Genomic DNA, 27,910 nt, shown 5'->3' on the forward strand with positions numbered 1-27,910 from the left:
TCTCCATTGAGGCAAGTACCTGCACTTTCTCTCTCCACGCTGGTTACTCAGCTTTCACCCACCATCTTGTGCACAGCTGGAATTTAATAAACATTTTTGAATACTAGGACAAATAAGCTGCTGTTTCCACCAATTTCCTTATTCTATGCATCCTTTCTCACCTTGTAGACAAAGGTGAAATCCCAAATCATAACTGAAATATGAAGTTTCCTTGCATTAACTAAGGTACGGATTGCTTCTCAGGGGCAAGAAGCACATTTTCTTTTTTTTTTTTTTTAATTTGTTTATTTACAGCATAACAGTGTTCATTGTTTTGGCATCACACCGAGTGCTCCATGCAGTACGTGCCCTCCCTATTACCCACCACCTGGTTCCTCAACCTCCCACCCCCCCCGCCCCTTCAAAACCCTCTGGTTGTTTTTCAGAGTCCATAGTCTCTCATGGTTCATCTCCCCTTCCAGTTTCCCTCAACTCCCTCTCCTCTCCATCTCCCCATGTCCTCCATGTTATTTGTTATAAGAAGCACATTTTCTAAGACTTTTGTCATTCAAGGAGCTCTACAAATTTTTCCAAGGAGGCTCTTCGAAGCTCCAGAAGACATCTGCTGCCAAGAACCAAGCACAGCTGTTGAGGTGGCAGAGGAAACTGGTGCTCGGTAAAAAACCAAACCAAAACAAAAACCTGCCACACATTTGGGGATGGCAAAGTTCCCAGTCCTACAGCTGAAATGAGTAGGTGATACAAGATATTTGATATATAAAAGAAAATAAAACTACCGGAAGCAGAAGTTTTCTCTCACAAACTGACTTATTCTAAATTACAAAAACAGAGCAATGGGACCGCTAGGGATAAAAATAACGTTGAGGAGAAGAGGCCCACTTTTCCACCAAACCACCCTCTCCCTTCTTTCCCGCCCCATACGCTCATACTCATAAAGGTCTCTAAAAAGGATCATAAGGAAACCAAGTATTATTAAAAATGGAGGAACAAGTCAACATTAAGCTAAGAAGGGCAGCATTGCCTAGGAGTGTGACAATGGCAGTCAATGACCAGGTGTGCCCTTCCGGCTGTCTGGCCCTGCCTACCCAAGCCATGGGCACCAGCCATGTTCGCCAGCCCCTGGGACTAGCCCTAGTGGGCCAGGCAAGCAAGTTTATGTTCTCTTATTCCTCACTTACAGTGCAATGAATTTGGTACCATAATTGTCATTTTACAAATCAGAGGCTGAGAATCCCATGGGTTAAGCGACTTGCCCAAGATCACATACCTGGTGAGTGGCAGGCCGTTACCAGGCCTAACTCCAGGCCCCCAGGGTGAGTGCATACGTAGTCATCAGCACTTGTTGTGTTCAACAAGATGCTGCAAGTGTTCTAGAGAACAAACAAACAAAAACACAAGTGAGTTGGCAATACATGGGGCTAAACAAAATTTAAAAGGTTTCTTGATCGCAAGGTTTTCTCAAAAACGTTCACATTCTAACACAAATTGTATAAAGTTTGTCTGGCTTTCTTAAGCTTAATTCACTACAGAAATTTTGTTTGGCCCAGAACACTTCATGAGACTAGTGTTCCTCAGAACCCATGTTGGAAATGATGGCAGGCACTCCTTTAGTCTCTTTGAGATCTGATACCACTTCTGGTGGAGTCTAGGGACATCAAAAGGCCAGTGGGAAGTACTCTGAGAAAATACCTCTCAAGTGTACAGAGATTCAGCGGAAGGACAGCAAGGGACAGAGGAGGAAAGGGGAACAAGAAGGCTGGGCTGTTACAGGAACAGTGAATACTTCTGAAGACTTTTTGCATGCCAATACTCTTTGAAGTGGTTATTTAGTCCTCCTAACCACCTATGAGATAGAAATCATTATAATCCCCATTGCACAGATGAGGGAATTGAGCCATAGAGAGGTTTAGTAACTTGCCCAAGGTCACACAGTTCATAAATCTCTGGGTGTTGAATTCAGGTAGTCTGGCTCCTTAACAAATGTATTATACTTGCTCATACTGAAGAGACATTTAATCAGGAATGGGTAGGGTGGAAAAGGGTGGTCATGGCAGAAGATTCACATCACAGTTACCCAAACAGCATAGAAGCTTAATAATAGTAATAATAATATCAACTTACATGTGGTCTCCAGCTTCTTCTCCTTCAATTGGTGTCTACTATACAAGGCGTTGTGTTAGGAGCTGGGAATTCTGATGTGAATACAACCTACATGAGTCCTGCCCCAACAGGAGGTACACACGGGATTAGAGCACTGCAATACAGAGTGACCCATGCTCTCATGGGAAGAGGCACAGAAGACTTCGAGCAGGGAGGGCACCTGACCCAAATTTAGGATAGGCTTTGACATGTGATAAAGGACTTTCTCCCCTATATACTGCTTGAAAGGTGAAACAGTTGGTATGGAGGTAATTTCAGAGAGATCAGATCTTCTTGACCCCAGGACCATACCAATAGGTTAGAATTCTTAGGAGGTCCAAGAATGGTCTGACTACTGGACAGTGTGGTGCTTCTCTTGAGCTTCTCCTCTAGGAAGTGCAAGGCTCTGGTCCTCTTTAATCTCTGCCATGGCTTTAGTGTAGATGCAATAACATCCCATTGACTGGGCATCTCCAGAACCATCAACGAGCACTTAGCTTGATCCTGGGCATAGCAGGAACAGGAATGGTCCCCCCAAATCCAAATTCCCAGTGCTCCCCTGCATTTCCAAGCCCTGATGCATTTAGGTAGGACCATGTTATTAGTTCTGACCAGTGGGCTATGACAAGCAGTCAGTCATATATACCATTTTTGAGACAACGAACTTACTTGCTGATGCAAGACCCCCCAGCGCCCTCTTCTATGCCATGGTGACTAAGAAAATTTCATCGTCCAGACAGTACAGGTACAAAACAATGAAAAGTTTCCATCAGCCTGAGTCTTGAGTGAAGAAAAACCCTCTACCAAAAAGTAGCGTGAAAGAAAATAAACTTTTGTTGTGCTAAGCCACAGAGATTTGGGGCTGATTGACCCATATACCAGATCAATATCTGGTGCAAACAGCTCCAGAAAATGATGGCTCAGTAAGAGGAAATTAATCAATTCTTGCCATTAGCTGCAGTGCCAATGAGAATAACAAGAACAACTGACCTTTGTACAGTGGTTCATGATTTTCCAGGCACTTTTGCTACGAACACAATTCAGTTTAATCCCTGAAATAACAATGAGACGTCAGTATACTCAGACTGTTTCAAGGTGAGGCTAAGGAGTTTCACACCCCCCTTCCCCAAGCCACGATAATGGCTTCAGCTCTCATAACTGTCATCCTAGCACAGGTCACGTGATACCACTGAAAAGGACCCCCAGAGGCAGGAAAAAGGACCCAGAAGCCACAGATTTCCTCCCCAGAGTCAGCTTCGATAAGTTACATAAACCAAGCGGAATTACACAGCCCCTCCCATTCCTCAGTGGAGTCTTGCCCGGCAGTGAGACAGGACTTTCACGTAAAATATAAAGGGGTTTGTCACTCAGCCCTGTGCTGTAATTATGAGAAAACATGCTTACCTGTGATTTAGCTTACTCAGAGTCACCTCACTACCTTTGAATCACAGCTTCCACTAAAGCCACATGGTGTTAATGCAAAGTAATTTTTTAAGTCCTTTGTTTTTGTGGTGGAAAATATGATTTATGTTTACTACAGAAAATTTGTAAAATACAGAAAAGCACAAAGACGAAAACAGAAATCACATAAACTGACAACCAGCGATATCTACCATTATATCAGGCTGGCCATATATTTTCCTAGTCTTCTCTGTCAAAATTGATGCCACATAGTAACTACAATTTTGTACGCTGATTTTACAATTATCAGATTGCAAACATTTACCAATGTTTTATTTTCTTTTTAAGATTTTATTTATTTAGTTGACAGAGAGAGCCACAGCGAGAGAGGGAACACAAGCAAGGGAAGTGGGAGAGGGAGAAGCAGGCTTCCTGCTGAGCAGGGAGCTGGATGTGGGGCTCCATCCCAGGGCCCTGGGATCATGACCTGAGCTGAAGAAAGATGCTTAATGGTTGAGCCACCCAGGCACCCCCATTTACCCACTTTTTTTTTTTTTAGGTTGTGGTTGGAGAGTCTCCATATCTTTTTTTTAAAGATTTTATTTATTTGACAGAGAGAGATTACAAGTAGGCAGAGAGGCAGGCAGAGAAAGAGAGTGGAGGAAGCAGGCTCCCTGCTGAGCAGAGAGCCTGATGCGGGACTCGATCCCAGGACCTCGAGATCATGACCTGAGCCAAAGGCAGAGGCTAAACTCACTGAGCCACCCAGGCCCCCTACCCATGTTTTAAAGTATTTTCTCATAACGTGATTTTAGTGGCTACACAATATCCTCTTATACTTTATCGTCCCCGCCCCTGCTGTGATTGGACATTTATATTGTTTTAAGTTTTCTCTGCAAAAGGTTGCAATGAACATCTTAGTGCGTTCATATTTATTTGTCTTTCCTAACAAAATGAAAATGCTGGTTCAGAGAATTTGGATGTCTTAAAAATTTTTTTGTCAGAGTTCCTTCTAGAAAGAGTATGCTCCAGAAGTGTAGGTGGAACCTCATCTCCTATGCCTCACTTTAATTGAACAGTGATCAGTCGGGGCCCAGTTACGAAAAAGGAAAACACATTAGATATTTCAACAAAAAGAATTTAATATAAGGGACTGGTTTGACAGGTAGGTTTGAAGACTGAAAAGCAAAAGGACATTGAGATAAGTCAGAGAGTGACTGCAGGGAGCATGGCCTGCCTCTAGGAATGTGGGGACAAAGAGGCCGAGTTGAGATTACTGGAATCTCACACGTGGAGCAGGGAGTCTCCGTGGAGCTGTGACAACAGATCTCTGAGGAGGGAATGCTGCCCTGTACGTCACAGGAAGACTCAGACCCCTGAAAAGGACATGTGTCTGGCTGGTGTTGGTATCTCTGAAGGACACGATGAAGATATGCCTGGTTGTACCAAAAAAAAAAAAAAAAAGAAAAGAAAAGAAAAAAAAAGGTTATGCAATGCACTGGATTTTGGCTCAGGTAATGATCTCATGGGTCCTGGCATCAAGCCCCATGTCAGGCTTCCTGTTCAGCAGGGAGTCTGTTTCTCCTTCTGCCCCTCCCCCTGCTCACGCTCTCATTCTCTCTCTCTCTCTCAAAATAAATAACTTAAATCGTTTTTTTTAAATGTTGCAGAGTGGAACCAGCAGCTGTAGCCAGAGTGAAAAACCATTACTGAGAAGACCAGGAGTTACCAGCGAGCCAACCAAAAGGATCAAAACCTGCTCCTTTGTCAAGCCTTGCAGTGTCCCTCTAGTGCCCCCTACTGGTAGATCCTAGCACAGAGCGAGCTGACCCGGAGAAATGGCATTGGCGCTGTCCTAGCCCCAACCCTCATAGACCCCATCATAAAGAGAGTAGATTCAAGGCTGAGAGACAATAGTCTGATAACCAGATAGCCATCATCACATTTTAAATTTTAAATCAATACCAGTGATTCAAAGCAGACTAAGTAAGATATTGGTTAACATCACCTTTTGATGATTTTGTAGTTTTATAAAACAAAGATCTGATTGGCTCTCTGCTCCACGGGGGAGCCTGCTTCCTCCTCTCTCTCTGCCTGCCTCTCTGCCTACTTGTGAGCTCTGTCTGCCAAATAAATAAATAAAATCTTTAAAAAAACAAAAACAAAACAAAGATCTAATTTCCGATCCAACCGGCTCTTCTCTAAAAACAAAACACCAAATTACTACCAACTGACAGTTATTTGAAGTGCTTCCTTTGTGCCAAGCACTCTGCTCAGCAGGCTGTGTGGGTTATCTCAGTTAGCCCTTGTGTTACAAGGGGGAAACCTGAGGCTTGGGGAAGGAAGCAAGGTGGTCAAGGTCACAGCTCAAAAAAATGGACACGGGATTTGGGCCAGCAACCTGCCATCAGAACTTGAGCTCTGGGCCATGTCTCTGTGCCTGTTTCCCATCTCCTCTGCCATTTATGTGACACCCATTCTTTCTCGGGCCATGCCATGGGGATGAACATAAAAACCCCAGGCTCTTACAAGAGTCTTGCTTCTCCATGCTGTGGAGCCTCTTGGTAGTTAAGACTGTGTTCCCACATGGAGGGCTCAGCACATCAGTAACCAGACACCTAAAGGTGAGGTCTAAAGTGGGCTCCAGGGTCCAGATTTTTGTCTTTAGTAAACAATCACAGAGTACTAGAATGGCGTTAGAAGTCCTTACTAGAGGTCTAAGTTCCTCTGTAACATCTTTGGATCCCATTTGAATGTTTCTCACAACCTGTAATATCCCACTGTATAATGCAATCTCCCTATATTTTTAGACAGCTCTAGTTAATAAAGCTCATGTTTTCAGAGATTTAAAATCGACTACTCTGTAAGTTCCACCCGAGATTTTTGATCTGGCTCTCTTGGACAACACAACTTTGCAAATGCTTGAAGGCAACTGTCACATCACTCTTCCCTAGTGTTGTGGTGAGGAGCTTATGCACTTTTGGAGGTAGCAAAAGTCTCAAATAATATAACAAACGGGTGACCAGAACTTTGGTTTTTATTGGAGAAGACATGCACAGAGAAATGTTTCTTCGTAGTTAAGAGCACAGGCTTTAAAAGCAGATAAATCTGAGTTTAAGTTCTAGCTTGATCATTCCCTACCCATAACCATATACTCGCTCTGCAACCTTGACAAAGGTGTTTACCTCAGTGAGGATGCTAGCACCTACCAGACGGTGGTATTATGAGGATTCAGTCAGCTAAGGCTTGTAGGTACTTGCCTTGACCACATAGTAGATGTGAGAAATGAGATCTATAAAGTATATTGACGAGAGATACTAGTTTTACTTTGCATATAAGTTATGAAATTGTCTTTTTATGGCAGTAATTCTTATCTGAATATCATCCCATTCCATCCCAAAAGATCAATATTAGAGTTACATAATAGACTATTCTCCAGGCAACCTTAGTTCACTGAGAAAACTGAGATACGTAACATTTGGAGTCTGAAGACCTGAGTTTAAGACTGGTTCTGCCTCTTACTCTGTGATGTTGAGTAAGTTGACTAAGCCTTGGTTTCCTCACTTACAAAATGCACCAACATAGCTAAAATGTCCAAAATGAACTACTGTGGAGCAATTAGAGGTAACAGATAGAACACAGAATAATGTGGAGGGATCTGATCCACTTTTTTGAGTGAAAAAGTGATCAGCAGAATGAGAAATTTAACAGTGCCACTTATGTAAAATCAAAACAACTATACAAAACATATAACACCCATGGAAACTATAGAAATCTAATGCATTACAATGACTGCCTAAGAGAATGCAAGCAAGTTGGAAGAGAATGTAAGCAAAAATACAAAAAGGAATAAAAAACAAAGACAAGAGGGGCCTAAATGAATGACTGAATGAATGAATGACTAATAAATGGATAGATAGATGCTAACATGGGAGTAAAGATGCTTCCCTACCTTTCTCATGAGGTTATTCTGAGGATCTGGTAAGATAATGCACAGGAAAGCAAAGTTAATTTACTGTTTCCATTATGATTTCCACATTGAACAAATGAGCTAAACAGAGATAAACATTCTTCACTGGTCTTCAGCAGGAAGCTGTCAGCAAGGCAGAGCCCAGGAAACCTTGCCCTGAAAGAGAATCTTCTAGTACAATGACATCAGAACTCTTCATGAAGGAGGGCAGGCTCTCCCTCACTTCTGGAGACACTGCTTGATGGCACAGACAGAAGCCTCAGATGCCTCTTCCCACGAATCCTTTGCAAATGGTCCACTTGGGCCCTCGGAAGAAGAGGCCCAGGCAAATGGGTGCCTCGATGGTCTGTCCTCCTCATGACATCAAATTTCAAGATTTGGTCCTCTATATTTTGGAGAAGAAAATGGGAACCACCCGTAGAGCCTTCCTCATGGAGCTGGCACGAAGGAAAGGATTCAGGGTTGAAGATGAGTTCAGGTAGGACATCACTGATTTCACTTTGTGAATAAGCAGGGCTTTTGTGAACAGCTTCTTTGGAACCCAAGGAAATTATGTTTTCTTCCACATACAGAAAAGGTGATACCCCCACTAGGAAAATGGGTTTGAAATCAAAGAACACATTTGAGCCAACTAATTAAGGTCAATAAGATGAGTGGGGACGGATACAATTACACTAAAACTAGTTGGCACCAAAAGATAGGTTTGGGGGGTTTTTGTTTGGTTGGCTGTTTTGTTTTGCCTTTCACCAGTTTTCCAGGGATGATGACAGAAAGTTAATTGGAAAATTTAATGCTGAAACCACTCAGTTTTGTTCCTGACTAAACTGGACAAAACCCCACTGAGTTCAACAAAAAAAAATTTCAGCTACTCTGAGGCAGAAAGAATGGTTTGGGTTCTTGGCAATTAAACTAAATCCCTGGCTGTGTTGAAGTGACCAGTGTCTGTGATGGGCTAGGATGAGAGACTGTTGCTGGCTCTCCACAGGCACCCAAATATGGCCTTGATCATGCTTTTCCAATGAGCTGTCCCAGTGGGGTTCGCAGAGTGAGGAGCACTGGTTAAAGATTCAAGGACAGCTCTGTCCAGGACTGGTAGTCATGGTGCTGAGAGTGATGAGGTCAGAGCACAGACAAAAGGGCAACTGATGGGGGCCCCCTAGACTCATTCACGCACAACCCCACTCATCCCAGCAATTAGTCTTGTTGTTTTTCTAACTGTTAGATTAGCTCTTCACAGAACAGCCAGGGGCTTGCAACGAATAAAGGATAATCAAAGCAACTGGCTGGCTTTGATTGTCCGAGGAATAGACTGACCACAACTTTCTCAGGAAAAACTGTGAGAATTCTATGTGAAAATAATTTTTTTTATTTTAAAAATAGTCTTTGATATTTAAAAATAAAATTGACAAGCATTTCCTGATGAAGAAAAGCCAACTTTAAACTGCTAGAGAAACATGTCAAAAGTCAATAATAAGATATGAATGATTTGCAAAATATTCATAATTCATATGAAGATTCAAGATCACAGAAGCATTTTATTTTTTTTTTTACTAAAATGCCCTAATCAGAAATTCCTGGGTCTCCCATGGTCTCTCCCTTCATCTGATTTTTCTTGGTGTGTTCTCCTTTCTCTTTTCCCCATATCTGCCTCTTGTTTTTGTTTTAACCCCTGATCTCATTTGGGATGTTAAGCCCCAAATAATAACATCCCTTCTGTGGAATTGTAGATTTCACCTAACTGTTAAGTCTACCTAACCTTACAGACTTACATAAAATGTTGGAATTAGGGGAAGAAAAGATGATGTAGGTAAAGAGGCTCAAACCCAGAATTTTAAAAAAGGAAATTTAAAAAGAAGAAATGAAAAGCCTCAGCAAATACGGAACTGCTTTTTGTGGTAAAGAAATCTGACAAGGGCCAGACAGGAAAGTGACAGCCAGATGGTCAAGGTACCACTTACATAGAAAGCTCTCGGTTGAAACGTCCACACCTCCAGCAAGGGCCGACTAGTTACAGCCGCAGTTATGAGGACAGACACAGTGGCTGAGGCAGGTACTTGGAGAGACACAGGAGGCAAGTTTCTTCTTTTGGCCACAGAGCCAGAGAGGCAGATCTGTGCATCCGATACCTGCTGCCAAGGACCAAGCCCAGGGCTCAGGCTACAGAGGAAAGGGGTGCATGGTGAGCAAACGGCTCCCATGTGTACGATGGTGGCAAAGCTCCCAGGCTGACAGCCCAGAAGACACATTAAATACAAATGTGTGTGATGGCTCAAAAAGAAACCACAGGAAGTAGAAGTCCCAGCTCTCAAACGGAATTTCTGTGCACAGATACATAGTCTTTCATTGGAAAGGGCAATAGAAATTGTGGTAGGGAAAAGTCTTGAGATACGAAGTCTAGAGATCTCCGGTTCTGGCTCTGACCCTTCCTGGCCATGCAGTGTGGAGCCAGACCCTCTCCCCACTCGATGAACTTAGCTTCCTGAAAAATAGTTTGTTCTATCTGAGATAATCACCAAATGTAATGATGGACATCAGTGTGCTCTGGTAAGTTAAAAAACAGTTACATAGATGTAAAGTGTGACTGTCCTATTGTTAATAAGCTGGATGCACTGACCCTTACAGCAAAACCCTAATGAGAGGATTCTGTCTTCACAATATGGACTGGGTCAAATGATAAAAACAAACATAACAAAGACAGGAAGGAAACCTATCAAAATGTTTAGCTGGTTATTTTTGTGAGGAAGGGGTTATTAGGAAGGGATTATGGTTGCTTTTATTCTCTGTGTTTTCCAATTTTTTTACAATAAGTATGTATTTTAAATAAAAATGAAGAAAGTTGATATCTAAAAGAAAGGATACTTCTCAATAACGAAGACTATCCCTTCCTTCTCTAGTATATAAGATTCAAAAAAAGAGGAGCTAAAAACATATATATGCTCTGAAAAGAGGTAGCAATCTCCATAGTTTCTAGTACATTCTTGGCTGCCAGGAGGATTACATTTGAGGAAAAATCTGACACCTGCTTTAGCTGGATCTGAACCCATAGCTTAGAAATGGTATATCTGAACCCACTGACCTATCTGGAGCTATTTCATTCTCCAGCATATGTGCCCTGTATCCTTATATTTGGAATTGGTTTCACTTATATTATATGTTATATTAATGTTATATTTCAGAAGACATGCTGGTCAATGGCCCATAGGAAGTTGGGTCTTAAAATAGAAATCAGGGGAGATGTGAAGTGATTTGGGGCATCTTGCACATTCATGAAAATGGTAATGAATTTTATTCCATGACTAACATTCTAAATTTTAGAGCAACTTCATAATCCTCAAATTATCTAGGTCAAGCCAGAGGAGGATGAGAATCTAGTGCCTGTCATGTTCTTATTTCATTCCTGGTTTCAGTACTTTGAGCTATTTTTAAAACTCTGTCATCAACCCTCCTCTGTGAACACAATAGTGAAATCCACTATGTCTTGACCTAAACCGCTGATGTCGAAGAAGAAAGAGCTGTGGCTAGAAAGGGTCGCACCCAGGGTGCCTCCCCTCAGCAGCCTAACACTCGCTCATTTCCATGGTTGGAGCAGTAGAAACCCAGTGGATGATACTTTTGTCCTGCTCAGACCTCCTTAATTCATCCACAAGGATACCTTTGGAAGATATTGTCTGATGAAAGCAAGATACAACCCAACCTTGAATCCCTTCTCCCTACACTTCCCTGCATCCAGGACCTAAGACCCCTGGAAACCCTCCCAGAGGACAGAACTTCCTTCCCAGTACCTGGATGTAATCCATGGTATAGGGCTGGCCACAGCTCTGCCACTTGGCTTTAATACTAACCTCATCCAATTCCTCCTCACTAGCTCCACAAGGGCAAGGGCATCATGGGGGCCATCCTGTAGAGCTCGCCCTCAGACCTTTGACATTTTTCTTATACAGAGTAGCTTCAGGAAATATTTGCTCAAAGAATGATTTATCTGGTGAATACAAAACCATCCAAGGGAACTTGTGATTACCAAGATTAATTTTTGTAATTAAAATTTTTTTCTATGGTGCACCAGTATTACTTTTGTAATCAGCAAAATAATAAAGGCTGTATAAATTCGAGAACATGCATTGTAAGTTCTAGTCCTTCTCTGGTCCAAATTACTTCACATTTCAAAATCTGTGGACTCTCAGTTAATGTTCATAATCTCATTCAAGGTGGAACCAAAAAAAATTAAGGCAAGACCCTTCGTTTTTAGGTGTGTCAGAGCTGGAAATAGAAACCTACCTACTGGTGGTAGTTTAAGTGTGAGATAAAACCAAATAAAACTCTTTATTTTTTCTGTCAGGGACTCTGAAACAGATCAGTTGCTAAGGGAGGCAGGAGGGTTTTAAAATAGTAAACAGCTCAGTTTAACTGTAAATTGCTGTTTAAAATTAACACTTACAGGATAAGCCCTACATCAGATGGGAGGAATTGGGGATGACCTCTCTAGGGGGAAAAAAACCATTCTAAAGACGAAGATAAAAGCAGGTGACCACCCGGGAAGGCTGGGGAAGTCAGATAGGGGGTCAGTCTGTCTCCAGGCAAAGAAAGGTGGCTGTCTCTTTCTTCATGAAGAATTTTTCTAATTGTACTGTGATGAAGGACCAACTAGGAAAAGAAAGACAGGAACAATGAAGATATAGTTATCAGAAAAAAAAAATAGAACAAAAATGGGTGAATTAATTCTATTAACTCAGGCTTTCTGGACATCTGAATGCCACAGTCACAATTCTTATACTATCTTTTATCACATGTGTTATTATATACTTACTGTGTCTCCTTCAATTGACTCTAAGATGAATTGTTGAAAATAATTTAACCTTGTCTAAGGAATCATATAAAAACCATGAAACCCATAAAAACCATGGGTCTGATATGCATAATTTTAACGTGTAGGTATAAATACATATGCCTTTTTAGTGTTCTGCTGTGTACCTGCTAAAGCTATCTCACATACTTACAGAGGAATGAGTACCATGTTGGAAACATGGCTGTCATTGAGTCCTAGGTGCAGTGTAGGGGCAGTTCAAGACTTTTCTCTACAGCAGCACTGCTCAACGTTTACTTCTTGGGCTGCGGGGTAGTTTGGAAATATGGTTGCTCCCAAGAAGAGGCAAGGACTAGTCTCTGTTCCCTTGCATTTGGGAGGGCTTGTGACTACTTCAACCAATAGAGTGACACTATGTGATTTCTGATGCTGAGCCATAGGGGCCCTGAGGCTTCTGCTGTTCCCTGGATTTTACAGCCTTGCATAAGATGTTTGAGTCCCTCTAAGAGAGGCCACATGAAGATGTTTAGGTTGACAGATACAGGAACCCAGCCTCCCTGCCATCCTCACCAATGTGCAGGCACACTGAGCCATATGGCGGGTCACACCTCCATGGGCACCATACCCAACAGCTGCCTGAATTCTTAACCCACAAAATTGTGAGGTATAATAAAATTGTTGCTCTTTTTAAGCCATTTTGGGAGAGCTGGTTATGCACCAATGAATAACTAGAACTGACTACATGAGAATTACCAAGGGAGCATACTCCTAGGCTCTAGGTAAGACTTACTGAATTTGAATCTGTTAATAGGGCCCAGGCATCTGAATTTTAATCCAGCTTCTTGGGTGTCTCTGGTAGACACTAGAGTTTATTTCCCTTAGAGCTATTGATTAATTCATTTATTCATTCATTCCATCAATGGTCTATCTATTCACTGTTGCTCTGAGTCTGGCCATGTGCTGGGCACCAGATATAATTATCATCTAGACAATAACTAAGCAGATGATAACATTGTCCCTGCCCTTAGGAACACCAAGGGCCAAGCCAAGCACATTTCAGTTGAGCATTAGTTGAAAGAGAAGACTCCGAATCTTTTTCACTATGAGAAGGTGAGGGACAAATCCTAGTTCAGAATTGTTATAATTGATTCAAGCCCTCTTAAACCTAATCCAAGACATCAGTAATTGGCCCTGGCTAAGAAACTAGGTGCACTTGGGGCACCTGGGTGGCTCAGTCGGATAAATGTCTACCTTTAGCTCAGGCCATGATCCCAGGGTCCTAGGATCAGAGTCCAGGGATCAAGCCCCAAGTTGGGCTCTCTGCTCAGTGGGAAGTCTGCTTCTCCCTCTGATCTTCTCCCCTCTCCTGCTCTCTCTTTCTCACTCTCTCTCTCAAATAAATAAAATCTTAAGAAAGAAAGAAAGAAAGAAAGAAAGAAAGAAAGAAAGAAACTAGGTGCACTTAAAGAAATCCACTGACATTTCAGGAACAGTCATCTCCAGAGCACCTGGGGTCTTTGGGAGAAGTTTGGGGCTGCTGCCTGGGGCTTCTGTCCTCTCTTAGTATAAGGAAAGAACTGAGGACTCCAGGACCAAGGCAGGTACCACCTCAGCCCCAGACCCAGATTTTGCCCTTAAAAATGACATTCGTGTGTATTTTTCCCCCTAAGTAGAAAGTGATGATAGATGGTTCATGACAGAAAGTGGGAATATATAGGAAAAAAAAAAAAAACACCTTAAAACAAACAACACCTCACTCAGGGGTCTAACCACAGTCTAGTAGAACGTTAAGAGTTTGCTTGAGTCATGCACAGCTGGGTTTGAATCCTGGCTTCACAGAGTCTCCACAAGCCTTGGTTTTCTCATCTGAAATGATATTGCCCACCTCGTAAGACTTGCGAAGACTGAGTAAGAATAAATGTGTGTGTGTGTGTGTGTGTGTGTGTGTGTGTGTGTGTGTGTGTGTGCGTGTATGTGTTTATTTTTTCCTAAAAGTCTGGAGTATTGTGGAATATTCTTCTCTGGTCTTTTCTTCCGGGTACATCTGTATGTTATATTGTTGGTGGATCCATATATAGCGTCCCCACATGTCCCCAGGCATTCTGGCTACTCTGCTAGAGGCAGGGATGGGTCCAGAGACATCCCCAGGGAAGAGAGAGCAGTGGTGGAGGTAAGAGTGGATGGCGAGGGGCCTGAACTTGGAAGATGACCCCCAGGGCTCCCCCTCAGCACTTTTGCCTTTCTGTGAGGTTTAGGTAAAATTCACCTAAAATTCAGAGCTCAGAGGACCTGAAAGCCTCCGTGTGGCTTCTCCATCTTGGTGTGTAGCTATGGCAACTATTCTTTCAGATTTCCTGGGACAGCTGTCCATGGCCTGCAGTCTCACTGAAGTCCACATGCTATTGGACATAAAATACCAACCACAAATTCCATGTGGCAGCAGCAGGGACAGTATGGCCAACAGGAAGTGTTACTGGACCTCTGTTTCAGCGTTTTGGAGGGAATCAGGGTTTTTGATGATGATGATGCCCTTCCAGATGTTCTTCCTTCTGTGGAAAGGAGCAATACTCTCCACCGCTGTGGAAGAAGCACAAAGTCACAGGGGGCAGCTCAGTGCAGCCCCGCACACAGGCTGTGGATTAGCACAGAACGGGGACTGAACCCCTGCTCCAGCAGTTATCAGCTGGGTGAACTTTTACTGTCTCCAAGGTCTCTTTTCTCATAGTGTTACTGACCGTTAGATGAGGGAGTGTATGAGATATGCGTACCATAGGGTCTGGCACATAGTGATATTCTCATATTATTAATATTTCCAACACTGGCATGCTCAAAGCAGAGAGAAAATTACTCTAGCAGCAAACAGACGAAAAGCCACCACACTAAGAAATTGTCAGCAGAACACATGTGAGCAGTGGCTCTCCTTAGTGCTGTTGCTAGGGGCTCAGAACTGAAAGTGAGCAAAGGCGCAGAGACTGTGCATGGTCTGCAAAGGGCACAGGATGAGCCTGAGGCAGGAAACACATCGTAGGCTAGATGCAGCTGGCCCCCGGGAGCCCAACTCAGGCAACTCAAGAAGACAGGGATGAAGACTGGCTAGAGCAGATTATTCTCCAGACCATGTTTCTTAAGTTACTTGTGGTAAAGGACCAGTTTTCAAAAACTTCACTACAGATCAATGCTTTTATGAAAAAACAACCTACAAGAAGCTACTACGATAGCGCTAAATTACAATGAAACTTTCTAAATGCTGACTTTCAATTTCTGTGTTTACCATGTGGGAACCAGGCACAAGCAGTGCCAAACTCTGGGTAGCCCTGTGTGGATGGCTGAAGAGGTCCTGTTTGATTTTGTGTGTGTGCTCTATTATTGCCCCCTTGTTGCTGTTTGGTTTTGTTTGCTAATTGCTTAGTAAGATAGGGTTGGAAGTTCAATCCGAGTCTTCTTCCATAGGGTGTATGACTAGTTTATTTGGAAATGTGCTTAAATGAATGCTGTGAAAAATTATGTAGTCCTCATCCAACAGTGTGAGCTCAGACATTGCCACACTGCCCCAGGGATAGCCACAGTGGGGGTGGGGATAGCAGGAGAGTGGATGGGAAGGGGCTTGAATTTAGAAGCTGAGCCCCAGAGCTCCCCCTCAGCACATCCTTCTACCCTGAAGTTAAGACAGAACCTTAATACTAATTATAATACAAATACCATAATTAACAATAATATAATAATAATAATGTTTCCTTCCAAAGGTCAGAAGTCTAGATGGAATCACACTTCCTGTGTAGCTCTATTAACCTTTCTGTTGTCTTCTTAAAGTCTGCACATAAAGAACTTTTCAAGAAGCTTATTAAGAGTCACTTTTGGAATGATGAGGACCTAGAACAGGGATGCAGTGAGCTGTCTCCCCCAACTCTTGACAGATGTGGATTCACCACGAAGAACTTCTGCTTTGGCCCCTGTGCCTCCTGCCATCCAGATGGCTCCGCTCTGGCCTCCAGCCCAGTTCTCTCCCAGGCCAACCTCGCATCCCCACCAACAAGCAGACATTCTCACTAGGACCTCTTGCCGCCCTTCACATGCAGCATGCCTGAAACAAATTTCATTTCCATTCCCCACCCGAACAGGCTTTTTAAATCCATATTTCTACCAAAAGCACTTTTACTGTACTGTAATAGACAGGGAAAAGTAGTATTTTCTCTCTGCTTCAGCTGTTAGAGGGAAACTAATGCCAAAGGCCCCTCCTATGTCTCCTCTGCCTTCCTTCCTGGTGCTACAGGAGCCAGACTGGGTTAGAATCATCTCACATGTGGTCATGATTTCATTCTTCTTTCTTCTTCTTCTCCTTCTTCTTCTTCTCCTTCTCCTTCTCCTTCTCCTTCTCCTTCTCCTTCTCCTTCTCCTTCTCCTTCTCCTTCTCCTTCTCCTTCTCCTTCTCCTTCTCCTTCTCCTCCTTCTTCTTCTTCTCCTTCTCCTTCTTCTCCTTCTCCTTCTCCTTCTCCTTCTTCTTCTTTTCTTCTTCTTCTTCTTCTTCTTCTTCTTCTTCTTCTTCTTCTTCTTCTTCTTCTTCTTCTTCTTCTTCTTCTTCTTCTTCTTCTCTTCTTCTTCTTATTTCTTCTTATTTCTTCTTCTTCTTCTTCTTCTTTTTTTTACAATTTTATTTATTTATTTGACAGAGAGAGCACAAGCAGGCAGAGTAGCAGGCAGAGGGAGAAGGAGAAGAAGGATCTGCGCTGAGCAAGAAGCCCAACACCGGGCTCGACCCCAACACCCTGGCATCGTGACCTGAGCCAAAGGCAGTTGCTTAACCAAGCCACCCAGGCGCCCCTCATGGTTTCATTCTAAGCAGCTCCCAATCCTTCCCACCCATCACTCTCCCCTCCAAATCACTGTGTGGACCAGATTAGCCTTTTTATTTTTGTTTATTTTTTTAAAGATTTTTAAAAAAAATTTATTTATTTGACAGGGAGAGAGACACAAGCAGGGGGAGTTGGAGAGGGAGAAGCAGGCTTCCCACTGAGCAGAGAGCCCAATGTGGGGCTCGATTCCAGGACCCTGGGATCATGACCCGAGTGGAAGGCAGATGTTTAACGACTAAGCCACCCAGATGCCCCCAGATTGGCCTTTTAAAATAACATACTGAGGCTCTGCATGTTCTGCTCACGAAATCCTTCACTGGTTCCACAACCCCAGAAAATGATAAGCAATCTCCTCAACCAGGCTTCTAAGACCTTCTATAACATGGTTGTCCTAACTGACTCAGCCATGTCTACAACTACTTCCCAACATAAACTCTTCACTCTGGTCCAGCCCGTTCTCTTACTTTCCTTCTGGTCTCTGAATCTTTTCTTCCAGGGGGGCCTGAAGTTCTGCCTTCCAGGTCCCTATTCCTCCACATCCATCAAGACTGGGCACAAACCCCTCCTTCCACAAAGCCATCCTGCCTCTCCCAGCTCACACCAGCTCTTCTCCTTCTCTGCATACCACTTGCAGATATTGTCCAAGCCTCATGTCTTGTCATATCATTAACTGTCTGCTTCACATAAGATACTAATATCCAGAAACTTCCCTTTTCTTCTTTGGTATCCAATTTCCTACCACACCATCGCAAGGAACCTAGGGCTGTGAATATAACAGTGAACCAAAAAATACCCAAATGAATCCAAGAGTCAATCCAAAAAAGGAGAAAGAGAAAGAGGAAGTCAAAGAAGAGAAGTGGGCAAGAGAAAAGAATTCTGTTTTTCTCTTGGATGCCTAGATATGCATCTTACTGTCTCCCAGATTCATAGATTATTTTAATGGAAAAAGTCTTAAAAAAACATTGGATCCAATGATGTGATGCTGTGAAGACTTATTGAAAACCAGAAATAATATACTTGACCCAGAAAGAGACAATCAAAAAGGATCAATACCATTTACTAGCTGTGTGATCTTCAGAGTGTCACGTAAACTCTGTTGTTCAGTTTCCCCATTTTTGAAGTGTGAATAATGTTAACACTTCCTTGAGGAGCTTTGGGAGTATTAAATGAGATGATGGATGAAAGATACCAGGATTGTGCTGAAACATGGTATGGGCTCAGTGGTTACTGGGGGAAAGCTTCCCACCTATCCTCCACCACTAGACCATGCTTTGACAAACATGGAAAGCAGTATTTCCTCAAAGTTGGTCACCAATGGGTTGTGAGATCAATTTAATGGGATGTTACAAGCATATCTACGTGTATCTCTTTCTATTTTAGGTAATGATATAAAATGTATTTCTCACTGTGGGTTAGAGTCAGTCAGTTGGAAAGGCACCAGGCTGAAGCCCTCTACAAATAAAAACGAAATGACCCACCAAAGCCACACGAAGAGTGCTTTTTTACTAACAATTTCTTATCTTCCAACTTCTCTGGACTTTGGTTTTCCAAAGACCACAATCTTGTTAATGTTTTCTTAATGTAACACAGACCACCATGGCTACACTAATTAATACAGAATCCCTTCCATGGAGTCCTAAATTCTCTGTGCCTATGGTCAGGTCTAGTATGCATTTTTCTTCATTAGACAGAATGTTCCAAACACCCTGAGGTAAGAGGAGCACTCCTCGCTTGAAATTCCCTTCAGCCCTTAATGCTGCCTTGCCTTCTGCAGTGATTCCATCACCCACATTGTGGCAGAAAACAACTCGGGCTCAGAGGTCTTGGAGTGGCTGCAGGGACAGAATCCAAAAGCCAGCTCACAGCTAGAACTCCTTGATGTCTCCTGGCTGATAGAATCCATGGCAGCAGGAACACCAGTGGAGACGACAGGGAAACACCAGCTTGTAAGTGTTATGGTTGTGATTTTCTTTGCCCTTCACTTGAGGATTAGGAACATGGGCTGCAGGAATCAACAGACCTGGGTTAGATCCAGGTCTTCTGCTTACTCCCTGTGTGACCTCGGGAAAGTGACTCAGCTATTCTGAGCTTCCTTTCCCTCCTCTACAATATAAGATAGCAATAAGACCTGCCTGACAAGATGGTTATGAGAACTAGAGTCACATAAGGCAAAGCGCTTACCACAGAGCCTGAGCTATAGCACCCAATAAATGGTAGCTAGTTTTATGAACAAGACTATACACAAATATTTCAAAATGTGGAAGCCTTGATGTTCTGGTAGCCAGAAGAGCAGAGGGCACCTTTTTTTTTTTTTCTTACTATGATCACTCATAAGGAAAAAAATACGGAAAGTTGGACCCTTAATTCCAAGTCCTTCACTATTCATGTTAGAACCGTCTGGAAGGTTCAGACCATGACTATTTAAGTTCATGGAAAAGGAAAATGGTACTTAATTGATTGTTCTTTTTCATGTTTATTTTTCTGATGCAAAAATACTACATGTTAACAATAGTAAACCTGAATGTTAGAGATGTGCATACCATAAACTTTGACTCTCCAATAATTTTATCATCTCTCCAGAGACAATTGCCGTCAAACTGCTGCAATTTTTTTCTTCATAATATCTATTATTATTACTATCAATTGTTATTAAAAATGGATGCTTATGCATTTGTTTAGGTGAAAAGAGACTATTCAGCTAGTCCCAACCCAGAGCTCCAGAAGACTCCACCACTTGTTATAAAAAAGATCTCTCAATACGCATGTCAGAGAAGAACCACTTTAAACAACTGTAACCAAATCTTCACGGTAAGGGACTTTACAACATCCAGGGCAAATGAAGGGCATGCAGCTTCTTTCCACAGATTTACAAATCCAATAATGAAATCTTCTGAAAAATCTAGGAATGTTTTCCCCACACTCACTTACCCCCTTTGCCTGATCTCTGACTCCTCTTTTTGTCAAAAAATGGATCTACTTCTATCCTAGAAATGGAAAAATACATTTGGAAATATATGTATATTTTTTAGAGATGGTTTTAAATTACTATTTATTGAGAATTGACACTTTGGGGCACAACAGTTGTCAAAGGCAAGTTATTTGGAAAAAACGAATACTGTAATTAGTCCAAAACATAGTCAGAGCAAGTTCCAAAGAAACAACAATAATGCATAAACAGCCCTTCCTGGGAAGCCAGGAAGCAGATCTGGATTCTCACCTTTCCTATCTTGCGCAAGTCACTTCTCTCTGAGCCACATCCATTCAATTATGAATCAGCTAGATTGTCTCTAAAGCCCCATCCAGCCCTGAAGTTTGGCAATTGTGTCTCAAATGACCCTAACAAGCCCACAGCTGTTTGTCTCCCAGCCTAGAGAAAGTAGTCAAGTGGTTAAAACGGCGCAGTTAGTCTATCAAATACAAAATTCTCACGTCTAGACTTCCAGCCCACCTGTACAAGGAAGACCAGGGAACGGCAGTACTGGGCGTGGGAGCAGGATGCCATACAGCTACAGCTACTGAAATGCAAATGTGCCCTACTATAGACAACCTGTCCTGGGTCTGTGGCACTCTGATCACACTCCTTCGTTCATTCAATATGCCCATGGTAGGTGAGGACTTTGTTTTACATACAGGCTAAGAGATGAAAGTGCCCAGTGATCAACGCAGAATCCTGGCCCCAGGCTGGTGGGGAAGTCTCCAGGGAAAGAGGGCAGCATCTTGCTGAGTAATGGTTAGTAGGATGCAGTGAGCATGAGATAGGGCTTTGGTTAAATCATTCCTGAATACAAAGTTTCCTTAGGAAGCGTTCTGTGAACTTGCCTTTTTTTTTTTTTTTTTTTTTTTTTGAGCTGTCTTTTCAATTCAACTCCTTTCATTGAAAGGTAGGGGTGCAAAGATATGGGAGAGCCAATCTCACCCTTCAGGAGGTATTTTGACACTCAAGAAGAGCAAGAGGCATTTGCAGGTGACTGCTAGCTAGTTCAGGGGCCGGGAACAGATGGTGGTTTGCTTACCTGGTTTCATTCTTCAGGATGCCTTTGAGGTACTGGCTGAAAACTATGAGTTCAGAGAAAATGAAGTCTTCTGCCTGGCATTTATGAGAGCAGCTTCCGTACTTAAATCCCTGCCATTCACAATCATCAGTATGAAGGACACAGAAGGAATTCCCTGCCTGGAGGACAAAGTGAAGTGTGTCATAGAGGTAAGGGTGAAATGTGATTTGTCCTATTTCCTAATATGTAGGGAAGAGGGGGAAGTCAATGCAGTTAATAGATTTTCCTGTCAACTATCTAGATGTGGGATGGATGGATGGATAGATGGATGGATAGACAGAAAGACAGACAGATGGACAGATAGACTCCATACTCCAGTATTCTCACAGCTGAGGCTACATGGGACAAAGCTAGTGGAAACAGAACTCTCCCATACTATCACTGATCACAGTAAAAGACTCAAGTGTCCTAAAAGCTCGACAGCAGGGGATGGTCCGTCTTCAAACACAGGCTGTGGGAAGGACCTCAGTTTCTCTTACGGGATGCTGCCCTCCAGAATGGTGGTGGGAGTGACCGGTCAGTTTACCTGATTCTGCATCTCTCCCTGTGTGTTCCAACAAGAGAGCCAGGAAGGGGAGATTATTTATGTAATAATAATGTTTAAGGATTCCCTAGCAAAGTTGGCCATCCACGAGTAAGTTTCAATAAAGTTAAGTGCAAGGTGAAGTATTCAAGGAAAATCATCTCAATTCTGTTTAGAGCTAGACATCCTAAGAGCTTGAACTTGGATTGGTTTTTCAATGGTTCCAAAATTAACCTGCTCAGGTGAGAAGTCCTTTTGTCTCAGCTAGTTCATAGCCATTGAAGAGAAAATTATCACAGACATTTAGGCATATTATTGGTGAACATTTTGGTTTGGTTTCTGTGGAGCTGGACTCAGACCCTTCTGTGCCTTCATCCTGACAACTATAAAGGAGTACTCGGAATGAGCTGAGATTTCAAAACATACAGGAAGTCTCTTATTTTGTCTAGATTGGCTAGGGAAACACTCTGAAGGAACAAGGATACATTTCCTGAACAATCAAGCTACTAGATCTGGGAATTTGAGAGCCCTAGACTCTCTGATTTTTCACCATCACTACTGTAAAATATTTTTCAACCATCCATGCAGGAAATTATTGAAGATGGAGAAAGTTCTGAAGTTAAAGCTGTGTTAAATGATGAACGATATCAGTCCTTCAAAGTAAGTAATTTTAGATGTATTTATTGAAAATGTTTTCTCGGGGCACCTGGGTGGCTCAGTGAGTTAAAGCCTCTGCCTTTGGTTCGGGTCATGATCTCAGGGTCCTGGGATCCAGCCCTGTCGGGCTCTCTGCTCAGCTGGGAGCCTGCTTCCTCCTCTCTCTCTGCCTGCCTCTCTGCCTACTTGTGATCTCTGTCTGTCAAATAAATAAATAAAATCTAAAAAAAAAAAAAAGAAGAAGAAGACAATGTTTTTTCAGTTAATCCTATTACTTGTTCTAAGTGGTTGTATCAGCTTGGGTTACCATGATAAAACGCCACAGGCTGGGTGGATTAAACAACAAATATTACTTTTCTTAGAATCTGGAGCCTGGACACCTGAGAGCGAGGGCCAACATGGTCAGGTTCAGGTTAGGGCTCTCTTCCTGGTTTGCAGATGGCCACCTTTCTCAACATGCCCTCACAAGACACATATGGAGAGGAAGTCCCGTGGGGCCTCTTTTTTGGAAAAAAAAAATTACTTATTCATTTATTTGAGAGAGAGAGAGACACAGCAATAGAGGGAACACAAGCAGGGGGAGTGGGAGAGAGAAAGAAGTAGGCTTCCTGCTGAGCAGGGAGCCCAATGTGGGTCTTGATCCCAGGACCAAGGGATCATGACCTGAGCTGAAGGCAGAGGCTTAGCGACTAAGCCACCCAAGCACCCTTGTGGTGCTTCTTCTTATTAAGGCACTAGTCTCCTCATGAGGGCCCTGCTGTCATGACCTCACCTAAACCTAATTACCTTCCCAAGGCCCCATCTCCAAATACCACCACCAGGGCATTAGGGCGTCAACTAATGGATGGAGGGGGACACAATCAGTCCAAATTGTGGTCTAGCAGATGCCCAGGTAAATACGGTTGTAGGAGCTTACTGCTATGCTGAGGTACAAATTATCTTCTAGCATCTGTCACTCATGGGTACAAATATCATGCAGACACTGGGACCATGGGACAAAACAAACCTGCTGGTAAAGAGCAAACCTGTGTCAGAAGCTCCTCACTGCATCCTGCTCTCCTTTGAAGCAGGGCCCATTACCTCCCAGTGTGCCCCCTCCTGGAATTGCAGGTGACAGAGATTTCTACCCAGCTCTTCTGTTCTGGGGTGAGGCACAGGCCTAAGAGTGCTTGTGGGTGGAAGCCAAGGCTTCAAGTACAGGCAGCTTGGATTCAAGTTTGGGCTATCAGCTGGGCGATGGTCAGGAATGCATACAACCTACATGAGCATCCCTCTTAAAATATGCAGAGCATGAGTGAGTGTAAGGGACCCTGGGCCAAGAGGAGTGCCCGACAGGAAGCTGCTGTCACTCATGGATGGCACAGGCAAGTGACCATCAGAGTACACAGAAGCCTGGGCAGGTGCTGGGCCCTGCCTCCTCACTTCTGTTCCCTTTCATAACACGTGTCAGGAGAGGACCCTCCTGAAACCTAAAGCTCTGTCCAAAGTTACCATCACCCATCTGCTTGTCATATTCAGGAGAAACTGGGTCAGAAATTTCCTTATGTGCTGTCTTAATCCCTTGACCTTGAAAAGTGTTGCTTCATTGCCATAGTGATCATTTCAGAGACTAAAGGCATGCCTTTTCCTCTGTTTCAGCTCTTTACTTCTGTGTTTGGAGTGGGACTGAAGACTTCTGAGAAATGGTTCAGAATGGGTTACAGAACTCTGAATAAAATAAAGCTGGACAAAACCCTGAAATTCACGCCAATGCAGAAAGCAGGTAAACTGTCCTGCCTACAGATCTCCTGCTGTGGTCAGGGACTCATCAGGTGGTGGTAGAGCTAAGTCAGCTGAACTTCAACTCCAGCCTTGGTAACCTGGGTCACTTGTTTGCTCTCTTTTTTTGTACTTGGTTAAAAGCACAAACTTCTGGAATCAGACAGACCTGGATCCAAATCCTGGCTCCAACACTGAGCGACTGCATGATCTTGAGCAGGCTTGTTCAAGTTTCTAAGCCTAAGTGATTGTGTCTATAAAAGGGGGGTAACATTGCTAGTTAATGGGGAATAAATCAGATCATGCTGGCAAAGTCCTTAGCACCAGTCCTGGCACAGGGCATAGACTCTCTGCAAGAGAGCCCCTGCCATTCCTGCATCCAGGCATCACACCGGGTTGCCCTGTTGATCTGGTTCATACTGAACTGGCTCTAGACGTTTGGTCCTGGCTGTCTCCCTTGGGGGAAAGGTGTGGGAGCGGAGTCAAGGGCAGAAAATGGATGAAAAGATTAAGGAGTAAAAAATATTTGAGCAAACCAAGAGTCCTTGCTGGCGCAAATGTGGATCTGCTTTAGAAACCACAAGACACCAGTAAATAGAAGGGAAAGTGTGCAAATTTAGACAGATGGTTGATCTAACCGCTCAGGACCCACCAGCTTGAGAAGACATGGCTATGGTGAGACAGCTGAAGGCTGGCAGGACTTCCTACAGGTTGAAGGTGGTGGCTTGGGTGTTTCCATTTATGGAGGGCTGTGGTACACTTTTTTTAATGAAGAAATGCAAATAAAGGCTCAAAAAGATGTACATATTTTAAACATTTATTTTCAACATGTAATAGAAATATGATAAAACTGCAATCGGAGAGAGCAAGCCACATTCAGCAGTGTTGAGTACAGCCATCCTGTGGTATATTACATCCCTGGTACTTATTTCTCTTGTAACTGGAAGTTCGTACTTTTTTGACCACCTTCTTGCAATTCCTCCAACACTCACCCTCACCTCTGATAACCACAAATCTGATTTCTCTCCTACGAGTTTTTGGTTTTAGATTTCACACTTAGGTGAGATTATAGAATATTTGTCTTTCTCTTGACTTATTTCACTTAACATTATGCCCTCAAGGTACATCCGTGTAGTTGCAAATGGCATGATTTCCTCCCTTCAGTGGTTGAATATTATTCATACAAACACACACACTCCACAACTCCTTTATCCATCCACTGTTGGATATTTAGGTTGTTTCCTAAGACAGCAGTCTTAGCTATTGTCTTAGCTATTGTGAATAACACTGCTGTGAACATGGCAGTGCGTGAATCCCTTTGACATAGTGTTTTTATTTCCTTCAGATGTATTCCCAGAGGCAGGATTGCTGGATCACATACTCATTCTATTTTTAATTTTTGGAGGAAGCTCCCTCCATGGGTCTGGACTAACCAAATCATTATCACAACTGTGTCTGAACTTCCATCCACCACTTTCCAACTCCGAATCTTCCCCTCCTAAATCTATATGCATTATCATTCAAGATTCACAGGACGCAGTTTATTGGTCAAGAAGGCTGGTTCTTCAATAAGAAATCCTATTTCAACAGCTTGCTTTCCAGATGGTTATGAAATATAGGCTCTTTCTTCGCCAGGCAATTATAAGTCACTTTCTTACAAGTCAGAAAGCAGAGTCATTGTTACCATGAAAAATTTACAACCAAGAGCATAGAGAACACACTTGTCTCTTGGGAAAGAGTTTGGTGATGACTGTGGTCATGTTTGCTCTATCTGGGGGCAGAATCCCCTCCCACAGAGGGCTGGTCATGTCACGTGTCACTCTCTCCATTGACCTGTTCAATGGCCCCTCAGGATTCCTCTATTATGAAGACCTCGTCAGCTGTGTGACCAGGGCAGAAGCAGAGGCAGTTGGCATGCTGGTTAAAGAGGCTGTCTGGACATTTCTGCCTGAAGCCTTCGTCACCATGACAGGAGGATTCCGGAGGTAGATAACGAGAGCTCCTTTTCCCTCTACTGCTCTAACACCTTCAGTGGCTCCCTATATTCAGAAGTTCAGGCTTCTGAGCATGACACAAAGGCCTTTGGTGATCTGGTACCAGCCTGCCTCTGTGGTCTCATCTTTTATACCTCACGTTTCCACCCCAGCAACCCCAAATGCCTTGTCTTTGCACACACAGAGCTGTTTCATGCCTCTATGACTCCCTCGACAGTCCCTTCTGCTTGGACTAGTTTTCCTCAAATTGTCACCTGGCTGACTTTTCCTCATCTTTTAAGACTCAATTCAGATACCACCTCCTCCTCCAGGCTCGGCCAGACAGACTACCTCAGGGCTACCTGCCAAGTCATTTGTTTGTATACATCCTTTCCCTCACTTAGTTTGTAGATGTTAGTGCTCTGTGAGAATCAGGAACCTGGCAAAAAACAGGTACTCAAGAAATATTGAACAAATCAATGAGTAGAATGAACAAACTCTTCACAGAAATGTGTGCCTCTTTGGATATTGAGGCCTCCTTCCCGAAAGAATCCTTGCCTCCCACCCCTCCACTCCTCTAGCTCTCCCTGTGGCCCTCTTACCTGCTTGCTTTTGGCCATCCTGGCAAGCCAAGTCTGAAGTGAGGGAGCAAGTGGGAGAGGAAGATCAAATTTAAGAAAATGCCTTCAGTCAATGTCCTAATTCCAAGAGCCCTCTCTTGTATCATAGGTCTTGGTTTGCTTGTCGCCATGCTTGTCTCTGTATGGACATGTGGGGGTGAGTGCAGAAGAAATCATTTCCTTTGCTATTTTTTACCCATGCATATATAATCACATACGTACTATGTGTGATTTTTTTTCTGTCATTAAGTTATTCTACAAAGAGTAGAGTTGTACAACAAGACTATTTTTAAAAAATTTATCATGAGCATTTTGTGATGCGCAAACCTTGAGCACAGGACATAGAAACAAAGGTGACTTTTAAAAATTGGGAGCTAAAAAACTAATTCATTTCCACTTGATACTTTTTTTGTTCAGAGGTAAGAAGATTGGGCATGATGTAGATTTTTTAATTACCAGCCCCGGGTCAACAGATGAAGATGAAGAACAACTTTTACCAAAAGTGATAAACTTATGGGAAAGGAAGGTAAGAAGAAGGATCAAAAGTAGATGTTTGGACACTCAAGCAGTCCATTAATACCACTGAACTTTGCATACTGTTTATGTCATAATTTTGTAATGACTATCTGATTGTCAATGATTTGCAACAGCTTACACAATGGCACATGACACCCAATGAGACTTATCCACCTGGGGTCCTAGAGTCCATGTTGTGAATATCAATCTTGCATATACACACTTGTCCTGTTTCCAACGAGGCCAAGGGCATGTTTGTCTCTGTATTGGACGTTCAGGAGCATTACATCTCCGAAACAAAGGGAGAGCATGTACAGACCTGGGAGGTATGAGATGGGCAGCCCAGTTTAGACGTTGGGCAGGACTGCTGGGACCGGGATAGAATCAGCCACGGGGTGTCGCTGGTGCCTGGAACTCTCTTCTGTTCAACAACTACCTTGACTTTTTCCTGAGATGGGAAAAAGGAAATTCATTAAGACAAGATGAGCTCAGAAGCACCTACCCACTGAGGAGATGAGATTTCTCCTAGGCTACCTATTGCCCAGCAGAGGAGGTGAAGGATGGGCAGCAGGGAGAGCCTCCTGCAGGGCCCTGACCGGTGCCCCACTCCAGTGAGAACTGTATTTCCCAAAGAGACCAGAGGGCTCCAC

The 27,910-nt window shown here is 43.1% G+C and overlaps 1 protein-coding gene and 1 long non-coding RNA gene across 2 annotated transcripts in view; one reads left to right on the forward strand and one right to left on the reverse strand.

The window, feature by feature from the left end:
- The first annotated feature begins 7,773 nt into the window (after positions 1-7,773).
- The window catches only part of DNTT (DNA nucleotidylexotransferase), a 31,900-nt gene continuing 11,763 nt past the window's right edge, over positions 7,774-27,910 (forward strand). The window contains exons 1-8 of the mRNA XM_046028010.1: positions 7,774-7,988; positions 18,936-19,107; positions 19,841-19,969; positions 21,192-21,362; positions 22,325-22,396; positions 24,032-24,155; positions 26,004-26,136; positions 27,162-27,270. Of these exons, the coding sequence (XP_045883966.1) occupies positions 7,774-7,988; positions 18,936-19,107; positions 19,841-19,969; positions 21,192-21,362; positions 22,325-22,396; positions 24,032-24,155; positions 26,004-26,136; positions 27,162-27,270 (1,125 nt within the window). The remainder of the gene's footprint in view (positions 7,989-18,935; positions 19,108-19,840; positions 19,970-21,191; positions 21,363-22,324; positions 22,397-24,031; positions 24,156-26,003; positions 26,137-27,161; positions 27,271-27,910) is intronic.
- LOC123955707 lies at positions 21,249-27,807 on the reverse strand. The gene is made up of 3 exons (XR_006821320.1): positions 27,580-27,807; positions 26,727-26,883; positions 21,249-21,332 (listed from the first exon to the last, which is right to left on the reverse strand). It is a non-coding gene; the product is annotated as an uncharacterized LOC123955707 (long non-coding RNA).

This window comes from Meles meles, chromosome 13 (assembly GCF_922984935.1).
Source record: "Meles meles chromosome 13, mMelMel3.1 paternal haplotype, whole genome shotgun sequence".
NCBI lineage: Eukaryota > Metazoa > Chordata > Mammalia > Carnivora > Mustelidae > Meles > Meles meles.